Source organism: Canis lupus, chromosome 21 (assembly GCF_048164855.1).
Source record: "Canis lupus baileyi chromosome 21, mCanLup2.hap1, whole genome shotgun sequence".
NCBI lineage: Eukaryota > Metazoa > Chordata > Mammalia > Carnivora > Canidae > Canis > Canis lupus.
In genome coordinates, this window is record NC_132858.1 from 15,899,088 (window position 1) to 15,918,409 (window position 19,322).

The window sequence follows — 19,322 nt, forward strand, 5'->3', positions numbered from 1 at the left end:
TCATCTTCTGCTTTCTGAGGTAATTTTGATATGCCATAGCTTTTTCATGGCATTTTTCACTTCTGCATTCCTCAGTGCATAAATCAGTGGGTTGAGAAAAGGTGTCCCAATAGTATAAAATACAGTTACCATCTTGTCCATGAAGAAGGTGGTTGGAGGCCGTGTATATATGAATATGCATGGACCAAAGCATAAGACTACTACGATGATGTGAGAAGTGCAAGTAGAGAGAGCTTTTTTCCTCCCTTCCGCACTGTGGTTTCGCAGGGAATGCAAGATGACAATGTAGGAGATCATCAGAATCACAAAACTGCTTGAGCAAATGGCCCCACTATTAGACACCAACAGTAGGTTGATCACATAAGTGTCCATGCAAGCAAGTTTCAGCAAGGGCTGCAAATCACAGCAGTAATGATCAATCACATTGGGTCCACAGAAGGGCAATCTCAAAGCCAGGATAATCTGGGCTATAGAATGGATAAAAGATCCAATCCATGCCAGAACAATTAGGATGGTGCAGACCTGCCAGTTCATGATGTTTAGGTAACGTAAGGGCTTACAGATTGCCACATAGCGGTCAACGGCCATGAAGATGACGACAAAGATCTCCATGCAGCCAAAGAAATGCAGTGCAAAGACTTGAGTCATGCACTCATTGTAAGTTATGATATTTTTTGCAGAGAGTGAATCCACAATTAGTCTGGGGGCTGTGGAAGTTGAAAAGCAGGAATCAGCAAGGGACAAATAAAATAAGAAATAGTACATGGGGCTCCCAAGTGTCCGGCTAGACTTGATGGTCACAATAATTAGCAAATTTCCTGCCAGCGTTCCCACATATAAAATGAAGAAGATTACAAATACCACTTTCTTTTTCATAGGATCTTGGGTCAATCCTAACAGTATGAACTCAGTAATACTGATATTTTGCTTCATTATTTCAGGCAAGTGGAGAAAATGTAGGTTAGAAATAATTAATCTGCAAGGAAGCATTCATTCTATGAAATGAATATCCTTATATGTAGGTTTTACCCATATGCTTGACCGTGGAAGTGCCACTTACCAGTGGATAATCCCCACCATCCTTGTTGGTTTCTTCTGAATAATGTGGAAGTCATAATATTTTATTCACAGTTTATTCACTTGGTTGCTTATGGAAACAAATTTATTAGTAATATTAGCGTATTTGATTATTTAGGCAAAATAAATGTAAATTTAGAGGATTTGGTAGGAGACAGTATTTTTATGAGCTGAATGTCTATTTTTATTTGATAGCAAGGACCTGTTATAGTAGCATGTTGCAAAATGGGAAAAGCTCATCATGATTTGCATAATGTGCATTCACACCACTTCAACCTGATAGTTCAGTTATAAAATAGGTTCTAGCCAATATTCTGAACATTCAAGGAAAGATGTAGAAACATTTGATAGTGTTTTCCTTAGTGAAACCTAAAAGAGAGAGACAGAGAGGACAAGAGAAAAACAATCAATATTTTAGCAATGAACATTCAGTCAAAAAAAAAAAAAAAACATTCAGTCAATTGGTTCAGTCCATTGTGAAACTTACTTTAACCTGTTACCTTGACTAAGTTTATTTCCTGTTACTTTAACTCTCAATAATTTCTAGTCTTTTACAGTTTTAAATTTAGTTTCTCTCATAAAAAATTCTAGTTTTTTTAAAGATGGCATTAATTTTTTAGAGAGATATAGAACAAGAGAAACAGAGCAGTAGTGGAGGGTGGGGCAGAAGGAAAAGCAGACTTTTCACTGAAGAGGGAGCTTGAGGCAGTGCTCAATCCCTGGGCCCTGAATTCATGGCCAGAGCTGAAGGCACATGCTCAACCCACAGAGCCTTCCATGCACCCCTAAAATTTTGTACTTTTAAAAATCATACAATATTATATAATATTATTATATATAATAGTAATCATATATATTATAAATAGCATTCTGGAATCAAAGTTAGGAGGATGACCTCCATAATAAATTCTTTTTGGTATTTCAAAATATGTCATAATTATGCTGCATTAAAAATAAAGCTTTTAATAACTCATCCTTCTATATGGGTTGTAAATCATATTGGCATATTACTGGCTCATAAGAACTGTCTTCTGACATGGGCTGCAGGAAAAGCAAGATTACCAGGGTCAGCGGAAGGTTTAAGTGTTTGAGAAAGTGGGCAACTCAGCTGTAGAGGCAGTTCTGGACTCAAAGCTCTTTACCACCTCAAGCTCCAACCACAATGCCATTCACTACACTTAAAAGTTTGCCAGATATGTTCTTTGTCCAACTCTTCAGAAAGAGGAATGAAAATTTGTTTGTGGTTTGTAACAATTAAGTATTATAAAAGATTATCTGTCAATCATTCTATCAGTCTACCTATTGATCTATCATCTACCTACCTACCTTATAGAAATATAGTTTGAGACGTTTGTATAGTTTACATAATAATAGAAGAGTGGCATGTATTCTAAAGAAGTATAATAAAGAAGGTAATTTTTATTTGTTCATTGAAGATTTTTAGAAAAAAATACATATTTAATAGGAACTATTCATAAAATGAATGAAAGAATTCAGAGAATATCTTATTGATACAGTCCAATAGTGTTTGGTTCTATTCAGTACTCAGTTACCATTGAAAAGAGAAGCTTACTTCTTCCAAATAAATCAACTCCATAGAGCACTTCCTGAAACATTCAAATAGATATTATTTCTGTTTGCTTATCTCTTTACCTATTTATCTATTTGCTGTGCATTACTATTTTGTCTTCTTACCTTAAATTGTAAAATACTTCTAGAAAATTCCTTAAACTTTTTATCCTTCAGCAAATGCTTTCAATGTGTTAGATGTGCACTGTGGCATTGATCATATTAATTTGCTCAAAGTATTAAATCCATAAGTTAATCCCCAACACAGATCTCACCAGTTTTGACAAGAGCTTATGCAAAGGTTAGGATGTTCAGTTGCCCAATTTTCTGCTCAAGAAAGAGAAGAATTAAATTCTCGCTCAAATGAGAATTAAAAAAAAGTATTTCTAAAGTGATTTCTGATTTCTTTGATGTCCCTGAAGCTCAGGTTCTCCCCATGCCAGAAGACAAAGTTGGTCCCGGATTCATCCCGCACTTTCTGAAAGTCACTCTCACATGGAACTTTGACTGGGAAATGCTTCTCTTTTGCCTTTCGTGCAGTAGTATTTAAAAAGGGATGATGCAAAATATAGGAGTCCAGGGATTGTCATTCCCTAAAGTGTTCCTCCCCTTTTAATTAAGATACATGAGCTTGATGTGATAAAGAACTCAAACTTCAATATGTATGAATAGATTATGGGAAGATGGTGATTTCTTCTTGCAATTAAAGGTGTTTACTTGGACCATAAGTGACATCTTCTGACAAAAAAAAAAAAAGTGATTATCTAGTGATCTAGCACCCAGGACATGGTTCCTGATACTTTTGTCCAAGAAAATGAATTAAGATTTCTTAAAGAAATGTATGATTCTAGGTCTAGGGGCAGAATATACAAGATGAACGTACAAGAAATATCTTGTAATACTAGAAGGTGAGGGAGTACTAACATATGCACACGAACATATGTTCCCACTGTGCTAAGAATATGCCAAAGGGACACAAGAGTAAATGGAAAGACCTTCCAGGAAAAAAGCACTCTTCTTGTATTCTGGAAATTGGAAAGTAACCACAGGATGGGTTCAGTGACCTACTCGACCTACTGCAATATAGGCTTGAGCTAAAACTCCAAAAACACCTGTCCTGTGTAAGCATCTGCTCTAGCTGATGGGTCCACACTGTTGTTTTGGTTGACCTGGAATCCGTTTTAGGCCACAGTGTCCAGAATGTTCCTGAAAGGTTTGCTCACTTTTTTATCTCTAATGCACAATTTGACTGACAGAAAGACATAAGCTCTATTTGGGGAAGGTTAAAATAGACATTTTTAGCAATGTCCCAGGGTCCTTCCTAAAGGGGATCCAATCTCTACTTTATTCAAGGAATTTTGAGTCTATAAACTGGTTCCATCGGGGAATTGATTGCAAGGCCATGAATCCCTGCTTTCATGATTAAGTTTACTTCAGTTTACTTAACCTAGACCTTTTTTTCGCTAACATGGATCAAGTAAGACTTGTATTGGCTTCCTCTCTATTTCACTTCTAGGAGCACCAACATAACAGAGCCAACACTGTAAATCTACTTGTATCAATTATTCTGATTGCTTTTTGATTCGTCTGGCCAAGCATGCCCACCTTGCCTTTAAGGAGTTTGAGGGCTACCACTTGGCCACTGTTATCTGGGTTCAAAAAACTCCCACTGCATTGGGATTTTCCAGTTCAGCAACACTAAAGGTCTAGCCTACAGACAACAGTGATCAGAGAGTTTTTCAAGGAGGCTGGCACTAGCCTGAAAATTTCTTTCTCTTGGTCATGATGAAAAGTATGTCTTCTGAACCCTAAATGACAAATTTAGGATTCTAGAATTGGAATTCTAACATTCCAATCTCTTCATGCTTTAAATATCACCCTGTATGTTAAACCAAAGCAAGTCAGACATTTCTCATTTGCTTACACTGGGCCACCTGTTGATTCATGCTTTAGCCACTAAGCATAAATACCGTTAGCATTTCCTCATTCCCCCAGCCACAACATTAAAAGAAGAATCTCCGCTTAGTGAACCCGTATCAAGAAATGTGGTTGGGTTGAATTTATTTTTCTTGGGCGATTATCCAATTTCTATCTTTACAAATTAGAAAACATGTAGTTATTTTGGTGTGTAGTTTGCTCCTCATGGAAAACACTTTGTACTTCACCTCTAGGAATCTGCTGAGGTTCATGTCTAGTTATAGATGCAGGATCATAGAGGGAGTTGGGGGTGAATATTGTGAAAAATCAGCCCCTTCTCTCATGTCAGCTGCTTCAGGAGGTGCATATTACATGTGCTTAGGCAATGCAGGGTTAATCCTTCAGACTAAGACAGAAAAGTCACTTCAACTGGCAAAGCAGACACAACTTCCCTGTTCCCTCATCCTCCTAGTAATCGAAGGAAGAATCTGGGTTTTCATTCCTGACTTCTTTCTCTAATCATCATCCCATGTCAAGTTCTTCTGTTTATATACTTAAATATTTCTTAAAGTCTCCCATGTCTCTGTGTTAGTTTGGATTCTCAAATGTAGACTCTCAGATGGGGATTTTCATGAAAGTGATTTACAAGAAGGGTTGAGAGAAACTACTACAACATAGGAAGAAGTGTATGGTCTCAACTGGGGATTGGCTCAGCTTGATGCCACAAGAATTGAAGTTATACACTATGATACAGGACTGGCTCCACCTCAAGGCAAAGGGGCCAGCCTGATGTCTATTGGCTGCTGCTGTGTTCCAGGATGGTGGGCATAGCCTATAATTTTGTTCTAGTGCAAATGTACAGAGAAGGTGGGGGCTCTGAGCTCTGAGCTCTTCCAAGTCCAGACACACAACAGCTGGGACATTGGAGGAGTGAAGGAAGTGGAGCCAGATTCAGCAGAGCCTACCACCTTCAACAAACTCACTGCCACCACCAGAGTTCAGGCTCCATCCTTTCACACCCACATCATGACAGTAACATCCTGCTGCTACTCTTGTTCCCTTCAGCCCATTTCTCACACTGATAGCTCATACGCCTATCATCTCAAACTCGAATCCAGCTGCATCACTCACTGGTTCAAAAGGCCTTCCAATGTTTGCCCCATGATATTGTGCAGTAGGCTTTAACATGATCATAAGACCCTTCTGCATCTTCCCTATTCCAGTCTCTCCAGGTTCATGTTCCTGCTATTTACCCTTTATAGGTTCATTGTGTAGTACACTGCCTGGCACATAGTGAGAGTTTAATAAATAATGTTGAACTTATAGATCTATTAATACCAATAGTCACACTGTATTCACCAGGATTCCTGCATACTGATTTTCACCCCCTGGCCTTTGTTATGTGTTCTCTCTCTTAGGAATGATTCTACTCCAACTGAAGTGTACGTATTCATTCTGCTGACTTGATTTCCAGTTTGAAATTCCATTTCATATGGCCTTTCATTCTTGCAAGCTTTCCTGAACCCCTGGGTCTTTCTTGTGTGTCCGTCATACATGTTTTCATAGCACCTTGAGCTGCCACTTCTCTATCATTTAAAACAGGATGTTGTCTTTTTACTTTTCCCTCTCGGTGGACTCGCTGGATCAGAAGCTTTTTAAAGGAAAGACCAGGTTCCTCTCCATTTACCACTGAAGCACCAGCAACCATCAATGTGTCTGATATATTATTCTTTAGGCTCAAGACATTTCTGTTGATTTTGAGTGAGGGATGGATGGAATAAATGGAATATATTTGTCCTGAAGTTGATTTGTGTTTACATGGAGCCAAATATATTTCAAAATACCTTTCCTCATGAAGTGTTATCCAAATGTAAACTAATTAACATAAATAACATGAACAGCTCACATTCATATGTGGAAATCTTGCTGAAAATAGGGAGATTATCAATATAAATTATATGCTCTTTCATTGAGAATGTCAGTTTCAATTTCTTTCTCATTATAGAATTTAAGCAGAAGTTAAAACAAATAGTGGTTTCTCAAAGAGTTCTTGCTCAAAATCTCAAACTCTGAATTGAATAAAAATAGGAAGAGTATTCTCTATACTCTAGAATATTTTTCTTCTCTACATTTTATTTTTATTCACCTTCCTTTATATGCCTAAAGTAGTTAGGAAGCACAATATTACAGTGGATATATTATCCACAAATATGATAATTAAAATTGAACAGTTATTAATTAAATCTCCTTAGAATTTAGTTATAGGTAATTAATTAATAGAAATATAACAATTTTAATAATTATATTATGAAATTTAATATATGTATGTATGTAATATTTAACTTGTATATGTTTTCTATATATAATATTCTAAGATATATTATAATATACATAATATAATATACATACATACATATATATATAAAATATGTTTTCCAGCATGATCCCTCTTTCAATAAATTGTAAGAATTATAATCATCTTTCTGTCATCATTATCTGGCACTGTATCACAGCATTTAAGATCATGGTCTGAGAAATCAGGTAGGTTCCAATTAGTGAATCTTCAGTATAAATATTTTGATACTTCCCCCCCTTTTTTTTCCTTGCCTATAAAATGGGAATATTAGCAATGCCTACATTTTGTTATTTTTGTTTTGTTTTTAAAGATTTTATTTATTTATTCATGAGAGACACACAGAGAGAGAGGCAGAGACATAGGCGGAGGGAGAAGCAGGCTCCATGCAGGAAGCCTGATGTGGGACTCTATCCCGGGACACTGGGATCATGCCTTGAGTCAAATGCAGATGCTCAACTGCTGAGCCACCCAGGATCCCTTCAATGACTACATTTTGGATTGTTATAGAGACTGCTGCTCAATACCAATATATTTTTAATTTTAAAATATGGGTGAAAGCTTTTGAATCCAGATACATGAATGCAACTAGTAAAACTAAGCCCCAACTTGGTAGCATTGTCCAAATATGCAAAGAAAGATCCTGAGCTAGGATTATTGTTCCTTTTCTTGCACCCATTTCTGCTCTTTTGAGTACAAAAATGATCCAAAGCAGTAATTTTTTTTTTTATGTCGTAGGTATTCCTTGCTGAGATCATCCATCATGTCTGTTTGACCTTTGCCTCAGTTGAATCATTGTTGAGCTCCAGGCACATTTATTTGTCACCCACACTAGCATTCCTACTACACAGTTTCCTAATGGCATTTTTCATCTGGTCATTTCTCAAGGTATAGATTAAAGGATTTAACATGGGAGTTATTGTAGTATAGAACACTGTAATAGCTTTATCAATTGATAAAGTAGCTGCGGGTCTCATGTATACAAATATGCAGGGCACAAAGTATAGGATGACCACTGTGATGTAGGAGACACAGATGGAGAGGGCTTTGCACCTTGCCTCAAAGCTGTGGTTCCTTAAGGAGTACAGAATGACCACATAGGAGACCATGAGGAGGAGGAGGAGGTTTAAGACACAGATGAAACCACTGTTGGCAGCAACAAAGAATCTGAGAGTGTGGGTACCAGTGCAGGCAAGATTGAGCAAAGGATTCAGATCACATATAAAGTGATCTATGACATTAGGGCCACAGAAGGGTAGTGGGATGATAAAGAAGATCTGTATGGCTGCATGAAGAAAGCCTCCCACCCACTCCACTGCCATGAGCAGGCCACATACCTGCTGATTCATGATGGTCATGTAGTGCAGTGGCTTGCAGATAGCCACATAGCTGTCATAGGCCATCACAGTAAGCAGGATGACATCAGCACCTCCAAAAAATGTTCCCCAAAGATTTGGATTATGCATGCATTGAATGGGATGGTCTTCTTTTCACGGAGTGACTCTATGATGAGTGTAGGGGTATTGACAAAAGAATAGCAGGCATCAATGAGGGAGAGATAGGCCAGAAAAAAGTACATGGGGGACCCCGATAATGGGCTGGCAGTGATAGTGACCACGTGAGCACATTTCCTACCATAGAGACGTTGTAGATGACCAGAAACACAACTAATATGATTTTCTGCATCTTTGGATTCTCTGTGAGCCCCAGTAGCACAAATTCTGTCACGTTGTTCCTAGTCTCCATTTTTTCATATTATGCTTAATTACATGACTTGAAAAAGAAATCCCTTATGTTAATGTAACCTTGTATTTAGTAAGCTTCCACATCTAGTAAATGTAGCAGCCTGAATTCTAATGAGTTGTGGATTCTCATGAGGTTTTGTGAAATAGCAAGTAAGTTCTGAGTTCTTGAAGATCGTCTGGGCACACTTCATCATCTGAGATGACAGAGACTATCTTGAAGGAGTCATACATACTGGAAGCTAAGTTTCAAAAGAATGATAAAGAATGGATGTCCAAGCTGTGAATGGAAAGCTAGAATTCTTTCTTTACCCTTCGGAAGTGGAGTGGAAGAATGATAAGGGGTTGGAGGATGAGTGGCTCTTGGATATAATTCTGTGAAAGACCTTTGTGTGTCTTGGATGATGTCGGCTGAGCTTCAGTAAGGGGATGTCAGCCAGAGACAGAAAGTCCAGTCACAGACCATTTCTAATAGTTGACAAGAAGTGGAATAGGGTGTTTCTTATGGGAATGTAATAAAAGTCTCCAGGAGCTATTATAAAAGAAGATAATACAAGTTTTCAAAATCCCAACATATTATGCCAACTGATAATTGTATTTTTTAATGATTGATTCCTATGTGCTTGGTAATAACCTGTGTGGTTAGCATTATTTCATCCATTTTCAAATGAAGAAACATTTGCAGAGACTGATGTTCAGAATAATAATAATGATAATATCAACTAAAACATATTGGATGGTTGTTGTTCTGGTTTTGCAGAAATGTGATTGTTGAATCCTCACTATAAACCTATGAGATAATTATCACTATTATTTTATACTTCTTTTACACAGCAAGAGATATAAATGTAGAGAAGTTAAGAATCCTGCCATAGATCAAGCAGATGAAAATGGGGAGAGACAAGATTACATAAATTTTACTTGTGACCTTTTATTCCTCCAAATTTTTAATCCTTGCTTACAATGTGAACTAGTAATCTCCTTTTGACATGACCATAATCACTTTGATGCTATTTCAGAGGCAAATGCATATGAAGCAATTTCATCAACACACACATACACACACACACACACACACACACACACACTGAAATCCCTAAATATTCATGAAAATGGGGTGCTAGTTTCATTGCAGAGCACTTTTACTTTAGCCTTTTATGCAGCCCCATTTCCTCTCTTTACAATCCTCTTACAAACATGGTTTTCCAGAGTCTCCTGCACAATGTTGAAAATGACTACCACAGTGGTTAAGTGTGTACTGTATTGGTTTGAAAATCAGAGAAACTGATTGGAATCTTGCCTTTTCCACTTGCAACTTCTTTTTCCAGGGTATAATTTTTGGCAACTTACATTCTTGTTTTCTCATCTCTAACGTGAGAATGATAATATCCACATCTCAGGTGTTATGAAAATTGATTGAGGAAACATATATGAACATCTCCACCACATTACTGTGGTTACACAAAGAGCTTTCACCTAATTTTTTTACTCTGTATGCCCACTGGAGATAGGAAGAATTAGTAATTTGAGTTCAGTCAGAAAACATGCAATAATCTCTGGAAGAATTATCTCTAATTTTACTTGTCAAGAAGCCAGAAAGACTCTCGTTATGCATAGCAGTTAACCTCAGGAAAGACAGTCTCTGGTCATGCTTAGACTAAATGACTGATGATTTATGTCATCTATTAAACATATTTATGTATAACTGTGTGTGGAGCATACTTACATTTGATTTTCATGCTCATGATTAGCCTCGAATGTTAAAGGAGGTGTCTTATGTCAAAAGAAAGTGCTTGTGTCCAAAAATTGGGTTCCATAACTTGTATAATCTGTACGAGCCTCAAAGTTTTCATTTGTCAGTTTAGGTTAATGACATTTACCAACTATCTTTTGACTAATGGATATGAGGGTATAATATTACTTTGTTTGGAAATTGTTGAAACATAATGATTATTCTATATAGAAAATACCAGTGTTTGGGATGCCTGGATGGCTCAGCGGTTGAGCATCTGCCTTCTGCTCAGGGCATGATCCTGGAATCCCAGGATCAAGTCTCACATAGGGCTTCCTGCATGGAGCCTGCTTCTCCCTCTGCCTATGTCTCTGCCTCTTTCTCTCTGTGTCTCTCATGAATAAATAAATAAAATCTTTTTAAAAAGAGAAAATACCAATGTTTAAGATGCTTCAGTGCTACTGAAAACATTACCTTAAATAGATTAGATTATCTCCATGATGTTTAGGGGTTTTCAGAAATAATTCCATCTTCAAACTGGCCTCTTCTTGGATAGTAAACTATCAGTATGAAACACAGGACACACAGACACAGACTATTTAGGTAATTCAATAACAAATCTATGGCCCTTGAGAAGGTGTTTCTCCTAATCTAAATCTTCCCTTTTAGCCTAAAGTCTCAAAATCCCTTATTGAGAATCTGGGATTTGAATTTGGAATGAATTATTTTGAAACACTATCATGAAATGACCTCCAGATGGCTCTGGTCCCATAGACAAGAGGCAAGAAATGTGGAGGAAACACTTTCAAATAAATGGATCATTTTTACTATAATGAATCTTGCTCTGGAAATGTAAACCCCCCACAATATTTTCCTCTGGCACTGCATGGATATTTAAAAGTGGTTTCCAAAAAGGTTCAAGGACCTTGGCTTAGAGCTGCTGCTTTCTCTCTCTGGAATCATCTTCTGTGATGCAAAGACTTTGTCTTAGAAGCAGGTATGCTGAAGAGACATGGTTGAGAAAAACCCAATTTTGAATAGGGAATTGCATTTCCTTTACTTGGAACACAACCATGCAAGAATCCCCTTTATTTTTGTGAACTTTTGGTTTCCGGAAAGCTAAATATCATGTGAAGAAGAAAATGACATAATTTGGGTATGGAGACCTGTGATGTTTTTAACCTGTTGACTCAGTTCACAGAGAGAATGTCTACCTCCCTAACAATATAAAAACATTTCTGGAAACCTGCTATTGATTGTGTCAGAGATTGTGTCAGTGCTAGAGCAGTGAGGGATTAATATTAGTGGAATGGTAGCCATTAAAGTCCCTGTCTCCAAAAGTTGTTTTTCATGTTCATCAGAGGGCTATGAAATTAAACAGAAGCTCTAATAGGGACCCAATTAGCAATTTCTGGTATCGTGGTCTGGTTCATAAGGAATACTAGGCAACATTAAAATTGTAGAGAGATATCAATACACAAACAGAAAGTTCTAATTTTAACCACAAGAAATGTTCCATATTCTTGTCACTTGGTATTGTTATTTTCCATGTAGTCATCCGAGGAGGTATGTGGTGATATATTATTGTGGTTTTAATTTGCTTTCCCTGATGACTAATAATTTTGAGCATTTTTTTTTCATATTATCATTGGCCATTTGTATGTTTTTTAAAGTACGTTTAGGGATGCCTGGGTGGTTCAGGGGTTGAGCATCTGCCTTTGGCTTAGGGTGTGATTCTGTAGTCCCGGGATGGAGTCCCACATTGGGCTTCCTACATGGAGCCTGCTTCTCCCTCTGCCTATGTCTTTGCTTCTCTCTCTCTGTCTCTCATGAATAAATAAATAAAAGCGTAAAAAATAAAGTATGTTTAAATTCCAGTTAGGTAACATGCAGTTTATTTTTTTAATAAAATAATTTTTATTGGTGTTCAACTTACCAACATACAGAATAACACCCAGTGCTCATCCCGTCAAGTGTCCCCCTCAGTGCCCGTCACCAACTCACTGCCACCCCCCGCCCTGCTCCCCTTCCACCATCCCCAGTTCGTTTCCCAGAGTTAGGAGTCTTTATGTTCTGTCTCCCTTTCTGATATTTCCCACACATTTCTTCTTCCTTCCCCTATATTCCCTTTCACTATTATTTATATTCCCCAAATGAATGAGAACATATAATGTTTGTCCTTCTCCGATTGACTTACTTCACTCAGCATAATACCCTCCAGTTCCATCCACGTTGAAGCAAATGGTGGGTATTTGTCGTTTCTAATGGCTGAGTAATATTCCATTGTATACATAAACCACATTTTCTTTAATATTAGTTTTAAGTGTACAATATTGTGATTCGATGCTTCCATACAACACTCAGAGGTCATCACAACTGCTCTTCTTAATCCCCATGAGTATTTAACCCATCCCCCCCTCCTTCTGGTACCATCACATTGTTCTCTATAGTTAGAAGACTGTTTCTTGGTTTGCCTCCTTCTCTGTCTCTTTCTCACACCCTCCCCATACTGGTTTGCTTTATTTCTTAAGTAACACATATGAGTGAAATTATATGGTATTTGTGTTTCTCTAATTGATTTATTTTGCTTAGTATGATTCTTTAGCTCCACCCATGTCATTGCAAATGGCAAGATTTCATTCTTTTATAGGCTGAGTAATATTCTGTCATATATATATATATATATATACACACATATATATACCATACATATATTTTACATATATACACATATAATACATTTATATAACACACTACACACACATATAAAATTATGTCACATCTATCACATCTTCTGTATCCATTCATCAGCATTATCTACAATAGCAACATTATGGAAACAACCCAACTATCCATCAACTGATGAATGGATAAAGAAGGAGGCAAACCTTTTAATAGAGACAGTCTTCTAACTATAGAGAACAATGTGATGGTACCAGAAGGGAGGTGGTGGGGATGGGTTAAATAATCATGGGGATTAAGGAGAGCACTTGTGATGACCTCTGAGTGTTGTATGGAAGCGTTGAATCACAATATTGTACACCTGAAACTAATATTAAACTGTATGTTACCTAACTGGAATTTAAATATACTTTACTTTTTTTAAAAGCTTTTATTTATTTATTCATTAGAGACACACAAACACAGAGGCAGAGACATAGGCAGAGGGAGAAGCAGACTTTTAATTGTGTGTGCTTATATAGTTTTTTTTCCTAGTCCATGGATTGCCTTTTCATTTTTAAAAAGAAGTAGGATTGGTTAATCATATCTATGGTGGTACATTTTTAAAATTTTTGGTCTCACCATATTGTTTTCCCTAATGGCCTTGCCATTTTACATTTCCACCAACAGTGTATAAGGGTTTCCTTTTGGCCACATTCTTGCTAACATTTGTTACCTTTGTCTTTGTTTTAAATAACAATCTGAACAGATATGAGGTGACATTCAATTGTGATTTTAACTTACATTTCCCTGATAGTAATGTTGAGTACCTTTGCATATCTTTTTCCCTTTATATGTCTTCTTTGAAAAAATGACTATTTAGGCCTTTTGCCTAATTATAATTGGATTATTTATTTACTTACTTTTTATTAAGTTCTATAAATTCAATATAATTTTTTCTCTTTTATTATTTTTTACTTCTTAACAGTTATAAGTTTTGTGAATATTTTCTCATTCTGTAGATTGCCTTTCAATGTCATTTCCTTACTGTGCAGAATTCTTTGGTTTAGTGTAGTCCCATTTGTTCATTTTGGATTTTTTTTTTGTCTGCTTTTTTTTCTTTCTATCCAATCCAGGAAAAAATTTACAAGACTAATGTCAAAAATCCTTCCCCTTCTGTTTTCTTTGGGGAGTTCTATGGTATTAGGTCCTACGTTTAAGTCTTTGATTCAATCCAAGTTAATTTTGTGACTGGTGTTAGATACGTGTCCTATTTTATTCTTTTTCATGGATATACCGTTTTCTCAAAGTTACTTTTTGAAGATACTGTTCTTTCCCTATTGTGTGCTTTAGACACTTGTCAAAAATCAGTTGACTGTGTATATGTGTATGCAATTGTCTGAGTTCTTCATTCTGTGCCACTGTTCCATGTGCTGTTTTTATGCCAATATCATACTGTTTGTTTACTATAGCTTTGTTATACAGCTTAAAATCAAGTAATCTTTCTCAGGATTGCTTTGGTCATTCAGGGTATTTTGTGGTTCCAAAGAGACTAAGGATAGTTTTTTTCTCTTCCTGTAAAAAAATGCCACTGGGAATTTTGATCATGATTGGTTTAATCTATAGATAGCTTTGGGTTTTACAGACATTTTCACAATATTAATCTTTCTAATCCATGACTATAGAATATCTTTCCATTTATTTGTGTAATCTTTCATCTTTTTCATTAATGTCTTGTGGTTTTCAATGTATCAGCCTAAAATATTTAGTGAACTATTAAATATAAGCAGTGAGAGTGAACATCCTGGTATTGTTCTGACTTTATGAGGGAAATATTTTGTGGATTGTGGTTGTTTGTTTAGTAATATTTCTAAATTATTTTTCTAAAATCTATATTCTTGGGATCCCTGGGTGGCACAGCGGTTTGGCGCCTGCCTTTGGCCCAGGGCGCAATCCTGGAGACCCGGGATGGAATCCCACGTCGGGCTCCCAGTGCATGGAGCCTGCTTCTCTCTCTGCCTGTGTCTCTGCCCCTCTCTCTCTCTCTGTGATTATCATAAATAAATAAAAATTTAAAAAAAATCTATATTCTTTGCAATGCATGGTTATTGAACTGTCCCTTTTATTAAGGATGAGATATGGAGGAACATGAAAACTATTTTTATATGTTAATTTGAGTGATACAAGGAAACATGTTTAAAAATGTTTTCACTACTCCCAGGACAGAAATGTAACCAGTGGTAGGAAGACATAGAGAGACACATTTTTATTGTTGTCCATTATGAAATAAATGAATATTCATCTGGAAAATGAAAAGGTTTGCCATTATTTTTTCATCAACAAAGGCTCTAATCAAAGTCATATCTATTCCTCTGCAACAGAAAGGTTGAAAAGATATAGGAACTATAAAACTTCAGTGGTTGATAGCCAATGATGTGATCATATTAGGTAGATATAGAATGGTATAAACAGGTCTCACTCCTACTGAAACTGGGGAGAGTCTAGGTTCTAATGATTCTTGGTCATCTCTTTCCAAGGATCCAAGAGTAGAATCTCTGAGTTCTTCTGGGCTAGACCATTAGGACATTTTGTGAATGAAATAAATGTACAAAGCCATTGAAAGAAAGGAATGCTATTTCATATGCCTTGGTTCTTGGTCTTTGAGAGTAATGAATCTCTCAGCTTTTACCTTCTTAGGTATGTCAGAATAACATCTCTGGCTAGAAAGACTTTAGTGCAAAGACATGAATGAAAGAATGTTGTAAATGCTGAGATACCTGGGTGGCTCAGCGGTTTAGCGCCTGCCTTCAGCCCAGGGCATGATCCTGGAGTACCAGGATCCAGTCCCGTATCAGGCTCCCTACATGGAGCCTGCTTCTACCTTTGCCTGTATCTCTGGCTTTCTCTCTCTCTCTCTCTCTCTTTCTGTGTCTCCCATGAATAAATAAATAAAATCTTTAAAAAAAATGTTGTGGAGGAAATTTACAAAAGGATAATATTCATTTATTACACTGTTTTCTTAGTTCAAATTTAGTTCCCTTGCATCAGTTAGTAGAACAGGTAGGGCTCCTTAGATTTCATTGACTCATAGCCATTTTGTGCTCTAAGAGCATCAGGTATTATTCAGTCCTGCTGTTTCCAAGTCCAAATGCTCAGAGGTGCCACTGAATGTATAGCAATTACAAGATGAACTTGTTAAAAATACAGATTTTTAAATACTCCTTAACTATGGCCTAACATATTAGAAAATCATAGCACAGATACTGTTATCTGTTTAAAAGTCTGGCCAAATGAGTCCAGTGATCAAAGAAATTGGAGAAACACTAAACTATCCATCGTTAAAAATTGAGTAAGTAGGAGTCCATTGAGATTCCAAGCTGGGACAACAAACATGATTTTGTTGTTTCTTATCTTCAAATCTGTGAATGCATCAACATCAGAGATTATCTTTTGTTTCTTTTTAAAGATTTTACTTATTTATTCATGAGGGACACAGAGAGAGATAGAGAGAAATAGAGACACAGGCAGAGGGAGAAGCAGGCTCCATGCAGGGAGCCCAACGTGGGACTGGATCCTGGGACTCCAGGATCATGCCCCAAGCAGAAGGCAAATGCTCAACCACTGAGCCACCCAGGCATCTCCAGAGACAATCTTTTTAAAGACTATGTACAGAGGATCCCTGGATGGCTAAGCAGTTTAGGGCCTGCCTTTGGCTCAGGGCATGATCCTGGAGTCCTGGGATCAAATCCCACATCAAGGTCCCTGCATAGAGCTTGCTTCTCCCTCTGCCTGTGTCTCTGCTTCTCTCTCTCTGTGTATGTGTGTGTCTCATGAATAAATAAATAAAATATTTTTTTAAAAAACAAAGACTATGTACATATTTTAATGTACTGTACACACATATACACATACAGACACACACGTACTCTACCATAAAGACTTACCCAAGTATTGGCAGTAACTAGAATAATCAGATTTGTGCAAAAGACAATGAAGCAATAAGATGAATTATCAATGATATCTCTATTTGTTACAGAAAAACAAAGCTCAGAATGCAGTAAGTGTAGGTGAGATGTGTGTGATGGATGGCTCACTGTATTCAGTAAAACTGTTTGATTCAGCATAGGAGGAAATACGGTTTCTCAGCCATTCATTTCAATGTTGTACTTGTCCAGTTTTTTGAATCAAGTCTCCTACTCATCCCAGCTATGTTTTCTTTTCTTTTTTTTTTTATCTTTTTTTTTCATTCAGTTTGTTCAGTTTTTCCTTTTCATAACTTTATGCTAGTTGGGGACCCCTGGCTTTAGACAAGTTAAGATCAGTTAGGTAGTAGAAGCATATGAATGGGATATTAGAATTTCAATGGGGATACTAGAGGCAACTTTTTCCCATTTCCTTACTTTTTGGGTAAAAAAAAAAAAATGAGTCCTAGAGAATGGAAAACTTTCTCCCAAGAGCAGAGGATGAGAACAGGTCTTTTGTTTTTTAAGTGTATTTTATGTTTTATTTCTTTTTCATGTACATACACCTCCCCTCCATTTGGAGCCTTGCTAGATTTCATTTCTATTGTGTTTTGCAGGGCTTAGATCAGAACCCTATAGCTTAGATCTCTGTTATTTTCCTGTATTCTTTTGTGCATGCAACATATCCATATTGAGTGCTCAATATGTTTCTATCACACTACTAAATGCTAGAAAATGACCTTAAATCTTTCACAGTAGACTCTCATTCTTTAAGGAAAATGCAAACAGGCCAGAATTAGAAAGAGAAAACAAGGTTGTCCAGTATGATTCTTCTGATCTCAATTTAATAAGATCCCTCTGGCAAAGAACTTTCAGAAAATTTACCTACATATGAACTATTAAAACAAATATGACAATGATGATAAATAATACCTTAGTTGTGTAGAATGTGTTATTCTTTTCTTTGTTCCTCCAAAACCCATATGAGGTTGTTATTACTGTCTTAATTGAATCAATGAGATCATCCAGCTTAACTTGTTACTTTCAACTATTTACCATTAGCCTCTGACAAAATCTTCCTGCCCCACAGTCTTTTCATTGCATTCTTTACTTCTGTGTTTCTCAGGGTGTGGATCAGAGGATTTAACATGAGGGTGATAATGGTGTAAAATACAGCCATCATCTTATCCCCTGAAAAGGTAGTATCAGAGCAAATATACATGAAAGTACATGGCCAAGAAAATGATGACCAATTATTTTTGTCACAGAAATGTAAACATGTACCCATATTTTCCCTTGTTAATATTGCCATGAGTGTTCAAGTAGTTGAGTGTGGGTGACATCCACAGGTCTTCTTAGAACACTCTGGTATTTGAATACATGAATTTATGATCTCCTATTTGACATCAATCTCTTATATTCAAGAGGTGGTGGGTACAGTTAGAAAAGAACAAGAGGGGCACCTGAGTGGCTCAGTGATTGAGCATCTGCCTTTGGCTCAGGTAGTGATCCTGGAGTCCTGGGATTGAATCTTACATTGGGATCCCCTCAGGGAGCCTGCGTCTCACTTTGCCTATGTCTCTGCCTTTCTCTCTCTCTCTCTCTCTGTGTGTCTCATAAATAAATAAATAAAATATTTTCTAAAAAAGAAAAGGACAAAAATTAAATATGTCTCATTGTGAGACAATAGTGCTGTAAATCTAGATAAAGTGCTTAGCTTTATGGGGCTTTTGTTATTATCCCATTTGTGAAACAAGAAAATTTCAGTTTCATTGTCATCTATCATATGAACAATTCTTTCTACTATGAATTTAAGTCTATTCTGTTGGCCTGGAATAGCCATGAAACCCTGATGAAGAGGCAGAGATAAAAGAAGACAAAGCAGTGAAAGGAACTGCTGGACACTCATTGAGACCCGTTGGAATTGAAAGAGGGGAAGTGAAATATGTGTTAATTTCTCATCTTCAGACTCAATATTTGAGGATTTCTGAGGAATTATTATTAAACATCTATTAACTAAAAAAATAATGAGTCAAAGAAAAATAAAAATTATTCTCCCCTTATTTCTGAAACCAGTTTCCTGCAAGTATCTTGCAGGTATTCAAAATATAGCAATTTTATTAATTCTCTTTTTCTATAATCCTTTTTATTTTAACTTTAGAAGAAATAAAACTCATTAGTATTGTGGAGGGCTTAACTTTTATTTTTCTATCCCTTCTGAGGTAGTTTTTGTGAAGCTATCCACAAGAGAGTGATAACTTATAATTGCTTTGTGAATAATTAATATCAGGGAATCTCTGACCCTAAAA

General features: G+C 36.6%; 1 protein-coding gene and 1 pseudogene across 1 annotated transcript; both read right to left on the reverse strand.

Moving 5' to 3' along the window:
• On the reverse strand, positions 1-933 carry LOC140613377 (olfactory receptor 4C11-like). The gene has a single exon (XM_072791907.1). The coding sequence runs from the start codon at positions 931-933 to the stop codon at positions 1-3; it is 933 nt and encodes a 310-aa protein (XP_072648008.1).
• Positions 934-7,731: 6,798 nt separating this feature from the next.
• Positions 7,732-8,662, reverse strand: LOC140613378 (olfactory receptor 4C46-like; annotated as a pseudogene).
• Between the last annotated feature and the right edge of the window lie 10,660 nt (positions 8,663-19,322).

What these genes read in the sequence shown, in the direction of transcription:
- LOC140613377 (XM_072791907.1), bottom strand. Translation starts at nt 933, where the DNA reads ATGAAGCAAAATATCAGTATTACTGAGTTCATACTGTTAGGATTGACC.